Consider the following 7,053-nt stretch of genomic DNA (forward strand, 5'->3'; position numbering starts at 1 on the left):
CCTTAATTCCAAATAACAATAACAACTTCAAAACTTACTCAATTTCAATAAAAATTGGAAAATCAACTTCCCGAGTGATACTCTTGAAGTTTTTAATACTTATTTGAAAAATTAGACATCGCGATTCTTAGTTTCACGAATTCTGACCCATCTATTACTTAGGAGAGCAACTACAAATCAGAAAATTTACCAAATTCAAAAAAAAACTGTATACGAGTCAAATTTAAAATGCACAAAAACTTTAGTAAATGTAGCTTGAAACGTCTGAAAACACTTCTTTCAAATAGAAAAGATGATTTCTGAACTTAGTTCAGTAATTTAAAAATATCACTGATGTCTAGAAAAAGCCAACAATGGAAATAATAGTTTATGACGCATTATTTAGACAGAAAATATTAAAATAAAATATGATCATGAATTACCAAAAATGACTGTGAAATGTTTTCGCAGGTAAAGAAGAAACAAAAGAAAAGAGACGTCTAAAATTATGTTCTAAAAGCCTTTAGAAAACGGATCTAGCAGATAAGGTATTCCGAACCAACTTGAAATGCTTAGCAAAGCTTTTGAAATACAACAACAACAACAAAAAAACGAAAACTAAGAAAATGATCTTGAATTTGGTTCAAAATAATAAATTAATTCTATGGAGAAGAAAAGGTCAAAAAGAAAACTATTTAAATTCAGCCAAATGGTTGAAGAATAGAAGCGTTCTGAAAGAAAAGGGTAAAGCAGAAAATGATTCCAAATTTAGTGAAAAGTGGATTGATAGATGGATGAGATTAAAAACAAAACTTATTCCAAATTGAGCTTAGTTGAAGCTTCCTCAAAGACCTCTCCTAACGAGAATGATTAAAAAGAAATATATCTTAGAAGCCAAGTTTATTAGCAATACAGCTGACAAATCTAAAACCAGAAAGGTTGTAGATATTTTAATGCAGATCAAGACTTTTTGGCAGATTTTCATTTTTTAGAAAAATATCGTGCCCACGTGGACATTATCATTAACCACCCCCCCACCCCCCAATAGTGGACATTTGCGCAGACCCCCCCCCCCCCCCCTTCTCACCACTCAAGTTGTCCACGTGGAATGTGGACAGTCCCCAAATCACCGTCATCGTTATTCGTAAAGAAATTACACAAAATGATTTATTGAACTAGTCACCAAACGAACTCATTAACAGATTAAAAACACTTTTCATTACATTACATGTCAATTTAATTCCTGTCAAAGGATTTGTTTTTATTATATTAAGGTACCAATGGGTCATATACCTTTCAAATAAAAATAAAAGGTCAGGAAACGCCAGCGATGCGGATACAATCTTCATTGCCGTGTTTGATTTTTGCTGACTGGTTATTGTAGATTTATCTTTAAAAAATAACAATGAATGACACGTCTCTTTCAATTCAACATTAGATAATGGAATGCCAACGTTCAACAAACAAGTTTTTGAAGAATCTGGACTAAAATGTCTGGGTTTATCTGTCTGGATTCTCCTTTGTTGAAAGTAATCCACTTAAAACCATGTCAAATTTTCCATTCACGTATTCATCCATTTCTTCGAAATTCTGATTTCCGGTATCGGCATGTTTCGGAACATCCAATAGAAAATCATCACTTTCAGTTGGATCATCTAAGGAACCGAGTTTCTGCTGGTAAAACGTCGGATTGAAGTATCGGATTACTTCATCTTTTAGGTATTTATAGTGCTCTTCATCATCAATCACATCATTTAAAAACATGGTCCGCAAATTTTCAGCAGACATTTCTATATCGGGGTGAGCCGCGCGAAAATCTTCCCAGAAGAACATGTGTTGGGAATGTGCTATTCCAGATACCCGATAAACGTGAAGAATCATTCTTTGTGGTAATCCAAATATTGTGAAGAACTTGGCATAATCTAAGTACGAAATGTTATAAGGATCACATTCATGATAATTTCAATATAATTACTTACCCATTTTAATAAGCAAAACTACTTTAACTCAGGCAGATAAAAAGTAAGCTACAAACGCAACATATTATTTCAAATTATTTTCCCAGCTTTTCTGTTCCGCAGTCCGCTTCGGTTTTGGCCCGTTTTAGGTAATCTCAGGGCAGAGATGCCAGATGTTTTTGAAAAATGTCTGCAACTGCTCGAAAAACCGAGGAAATGAACTGTTGGCCCTGACGACTCTGTTGATATCGTTGATATTGGTTTGTTTTTTTTTTGCGAAAGTGAAGGAGGGTAATATTTTTGCTTATGTTTTTATATTATTGTTCCAGTTGAAAATCGAAATATCGACTCGCGACTTTCGATTTTTTTACCTTATGCACAATGCGCATAGTGTCGCATCTAGTGCGCTGTATTGCGCGTCAGATGCGTTATACAGCGCACCTGATGCGACATTATGCGCATTGTGTATAAGGTTAAAAAATCGAAAGTCGCGAGTAATTATTTCGGTTTTCAACTGGAATAATAATACATAAATTGACAATTGCATATGAAAACTCGCGTAGGTGCGAACAGACTTAAAAATCTCTTTTACTTGTGTCAGGGCCAATGAGCGCTATTCGGGACTACGAAGCTGCTGATATTTGTTTGAGTTTTCACATAAGAGAGCAAAGGAAAGAAATATTTTTGCTTTTGTCAACACGCATACTCTGAAAATCGAATACGAAAGTTTACGTGAGTGCGAGCAGCCTTTAAAATCTTTTTGAGCTTCGCAGTCGCAAATGAGTTATAATGTTATGCTGCTATGCTGATGTTTTTGCTCTTTTCTGGCTTGCGTTTGCTTGTTATAGATACAAATATCTCATCGTTCCTTTAATTTTCGAACGGAAATCTCATTATAAATTATTAAGAGTTTTTTACATAGATTACATCTTTTTTTTTTTTGGATAATAATCAGATTCACTGTGTCTACTTAAGAAACGCAAGAGTTAAGCCACATACATAAGACATACATAACACTCAGGAAGAAATCTTCAAAAAAAGTTGGTACAAAATGAACTACTCGAATAGTACCATACTCTGAATAAAATCGCTGTTTGAGTAGTTTATGGAGGCGGTGTACCTGCGCAGCCCTGATGCATTTGTCTCGTTCCTACGCGAAAATTGCTGCATTTATAGATCATTGCACACGAAAAATAACCTCACTTTTCCGACACTTCCCACGGGTTTGTTTACAATGTGTTCCATTCACTGTTTATGTGATAGGAGTGAAAATGAGTACGAAAAAGATGGGAAAATTCTCCGCCTATGCGAATTCGTTACTGTGATCTTTTGGTTTATTCATGGAAACGCAAATTTGACCAAGACACTTCCGCATTTTTATTCGGGCCGAAAATTTCACTATGTAAACAAACCCGCGACAACTGTCAAATCCCTTTCTTCTTGTTTTGTGACGTCATCGTGCAATGATCTACATATTTTGTAAGCAGGGATACCAGATGTGCAGATTCCTCGACTACTTTGTGATAAGGTCGTATGTCTAAACGTACACTCAAAAAATAAACCTCGTAGTATTCACTTGAAAAGTTACGTAGATTTTTTCCACCTAGTTTTTCAGGTGAATGTAACGTGTTCTGGATATGACTTATTGTGTAACGTAACTCAGATAAAAATTAAGTGGTTTTCAAATAGACTTCACTGGAAAAAATTATAACAATTGCGTTGATTTTAGTTAAAGGTTACGTGTTTGTACAGTGAAGCTTACTGAATCTCGTAGTATCATCTATGTGAATTTATGGTAGATTTTAAAATTTGCACACCAACACGCACATAACATATATTTTTAGTTCACGTAACATTTACTAGTATGACACTTGAATATCAAATGAAAATCCATTGATGTTTACTGCGATGCGAATAAGATTTATGTGACACAAGTAACTCTTATTGGATTCCAATTTTTTGTCGTTTATGTGACATTTCAGGTGAATCTTACATTTGTCGTTGGTTCAGTGTAAACAAAACGAGTAAGAGTTATATTCCTTGTACTTCACAAGCACAAATCTCGACTACTTTGTGATAAGGTCGTATGTCTAAACGTAAACAAAACGAGTGAGAGTTATATTCCTTGTACTTCACAAGCACAAATCATCTCTCACTAGTTTTGTTTACGTTTAGACATACGACCTTATCACAAAGTGGTCGAGAAATCATCTCTCACTAGTTTTGTTTACGTTTAGACATGCGACCTTATCACAAAGTGGTCAAGATTTGTCTGCAAAACGCAGATTTTTAGATTCCGTGTGCAGATTTTTATTGATTTGCAGATATTCACAGATTTTCCATAGTTTCTGCAGATTTTTCTCCTTAAGCCTGTAGTACACTCTTTGACCGAGCGTCAAATATTTGTCTCTTTTTGACCAATAAAAATTTGGTCAAAGATAATTATTTGTCACTCTCCGATTTTAACATGGGGCAAACACAGGCAAACAACAACCATGATGTCAAATAAATTTGACCATTATGTCAGATAGTCAAATATTTGACCATCAGACAAAGAGTGTACTACAAGCTTTATATTTGCGCAGTTTTTCTTAAAATGTGTGCAGATTTTTATAGACTTTAGCCTGTAGTACACTCTTTGTCTAATGGTCAAATATTTGACCTTCTGACATAATGGTCAAATTTATTTGACATCATGGTTGTTGTTTGCCCCATGTTAAAATCGGAGAGTGACAAATAATTATCTTTGACCAAATTTTTATCTGTCAAAAAGAGACAAATATTTGACGCTCGGTCAAAGAGTGTACTACAGGCTTTTCACCAGCGCGAGCAAATTTTTTTCGAATCACGAATAGATTTTTTTCAGATTTCAAGCTGATTTTTCCGGTTTTTCGAGCAGTTACAGACATTTTCAAAAACATCTGGCATCTTCGTTTGTAAGAAACTGACATCTCTGGATCAAAAAGGTTACCGAAAAAGAGCGGGAGAGGAAAGCTGGGAAATTAATTTTATATCGTTTGAAGAGTTCCGAGTTGCTTAAAACTTTTTTGTGGTCTTAACCTGTACAAGTGTCTAAGTAAACAAGTTTACTCGAACATGGAGTTTTCTGAAATGGGTAAGCAATTTGTATTTAAAGTTAATCGAAGATGTGATTTTATTTTATTACATTTTGCGCTTAGATTCTGCTAGCTCCTTCACAATATTTGGCACAGATGATGAACCAAGATTGCCACAAAGGATGATTCTTCACGTCTATCGAGTTTCGGGAATACTAGATGCACAAAACTTGTTTTTCTGGGAAGCGTTTCGCGCCGCAAACCCCGATATAGAAATGTCTCCTCAAAATTTGCGGGACATGTTTTTCAATAAGGTGATTAATGTTGAAGAGCACTACCAGTACATTAACGATGAAGTGAAGCAATACCTTAACCCGACGTTCAATCACTGCGAACTAGATAACTTAGAACCTGGTGATTTGATTGAAGCTGATGATTTTCTATTAGATGTTCCGAAACATGTCATTACCGATAATCTGAATTTTGAAGAAATGGCTGAATACGTTACTGTACCGTTCACAGTAAGACACAATCTACCAATTATACCACTAGATATGCACACTTTTACACATTCAGAATGTTCCATGTCGCAGGACGATTTTCGTGAAAATTTTGACCGTATTTTAAGTCAATTACTTGTAACAGAAGAGAAAGGTAATCTTACGGCTGCAGAGGTTCAAGAGAAAGTTGTGACGCAAACAGAAGACGGAATTTCATTGCAACATCGATCAAAACCTGGTGTGATAGTTGTTAACTTTTCAAATAGTGGTGAAACGGTTCGAGACAGTGACAGTCGACAGAACGAGCCGTTTTTTGCTGAGTTCAGCTTCAAGCCAAAGCGTATCACCAAACGCGGCAGATCAATCGATGATTCTGAAATTGTGTGTTGTCCAAAGAAACGATCACGAGTTGTTCCCAGCAAAATCCAACAACGGCGATTAAGACGATTATATTCGGCTCCAGATGATTCATAAACCTAGTTGAACGTTGAAGTTCAAGATGTTAAGTTAAAAGATATATGACATTTATTGTCTTCTTTTTTATATTATAAGTCCTCTATTACCAGTCATTATCAGTTGAACATTGACTATATTCAGATGGTTTTATCCGGCTCCAGATAACTCGTAAACGCTGACGTTTCCTCACCTTATTGTTATAAGTTGAGAAGGTACTTGACGTACATTGCTATCTTTTTTAATTAGAGACAAATCCATTAAATTGATTTTTAACATGTATTAGAAGTAACTTAAAACGTTTTTTAATGTGGTCATGTAGGTATTATTCGTTGAATAAAGATCGCTAATAATCTTTCTGTTTGAGCGATATGAATTGGTTCATCTGCATACTTTCATCTATGATTATATCCACTTACCGCATAAGTGTACCTTTATATGTGATTTTCTTTCTTGCAGCAACCCGTCCAAAGGCAGAACTACGTAATTTGATTATGCGAACTACTTGTACTATTGCAAATTATTGTACCTAATATATTATTTGTCATATAGGCAGAGCCGGATTTACGATTGTATGGGCCCGGGGCCCAGTTCCAAGTGGGGGCCCTAAAATATTTATTTTTCATACGAGTACGAGATTTACACCAGAGGTGCCAGATGTTTTTGAAAAGAAGTCTGCAACTTCTCGAAAACCGGAAATTTTTTCTTGATATAAAAAAAACCTACCGTAATTTGAAAAAATTACGATCCACAGGCAAAAATTTGCCCTCAAAAAAACTGTGCAAATATTAGGCGACCAAGACAGTAATCTACAGAAACTAGGAAAAAAACCTACACACATCTGCAGGTCAATAAAATCTGCACACGAGCTCTGAAAATCTGCATTTTGCAAAGCACATCTGGTATCTCTGATTCGAACAAGTTAGCAATAGCAATGCATTAAAAACTTGTGGGTTATTTTTCTCTCGGCTTTACATACCTAGCTACAAAAACGTGATGGAAATTGAGTTGATCAAAAAAAAAAAAATGGTTTTAGAGCCGTAGTGGCTTCGGCAATGTTGATCCATTAATTATTCTCCATTTTATAGAAGTTGCAGTTTCGTGATT

At 35.2% G+C, this 7,053-nt stretch overlaps 2 protein-coding genes across 2 annotated transcripts; one reads left to right on the forward strand and one right to left on the reverse strand.

The window, feature by feature from the left end:
* Positions 1–1,117: 1,117 nt before the first annotated feature.
* LOC129718885 (uncharacterized) lies at positions 1,118–2,191 on the reverse strand. Its single transcript, XM_055670082.1, has 2 exons — positions 1,959–2,191; positions 1,118–1,901 (listed from the first exon to the last, which is right to left on the reverse strand). The coding sequence occupies exons 1-2, from the start codon at positions 1,960–1,962 to the stop codon at positions 1,480–1,482; spliced, it is 426 nt and encodes a 141-aa protein (XP_055526057.1). The 5' UTR covers positions 1,963–2,191; the 3' UTR covers positions 1,118–1,479.
* A 2,576-nt stretch (positions 2,192–4,767) lies between these two features.
* On the forward strand, positions 4,768–6,273 carry LOC129718884 (uncharacterized). The gene is made up of 2 exons (XM_055670081.1): positions 4,768–5,052; positions 5,117–6,273. Exons 1-2 carry the CDS (start codon positions 5,034–5,036, stop codon positions 5,965–5,967), a joined length of 870 nt encoding a protein of 289 aa, XP_055526056.1. The 5' UTR covers positions 4,768–5,033; the 3' UTR covers positions 5,968–6,273.
* Positions 6,274–7,053: the final 780 nt, after the last annotated feature.

The sequence above is a fragment of the Wyeomyia smithii genome, chromosome 1 (genome assembly GCF_029784165.1).
Source record: "Wyeomyia smithii strain HCP4-BCI-WySm-NY-G18 chromosome 1, ASM2978416v1, whole genome shotgun sequence".
Taxonomy (NCBI): Eukaryota; Metazoa; Arthropoda; class Insecta; order Diptera; family Culicidae; genus Wyeomyia; species Wyeomyia smithii.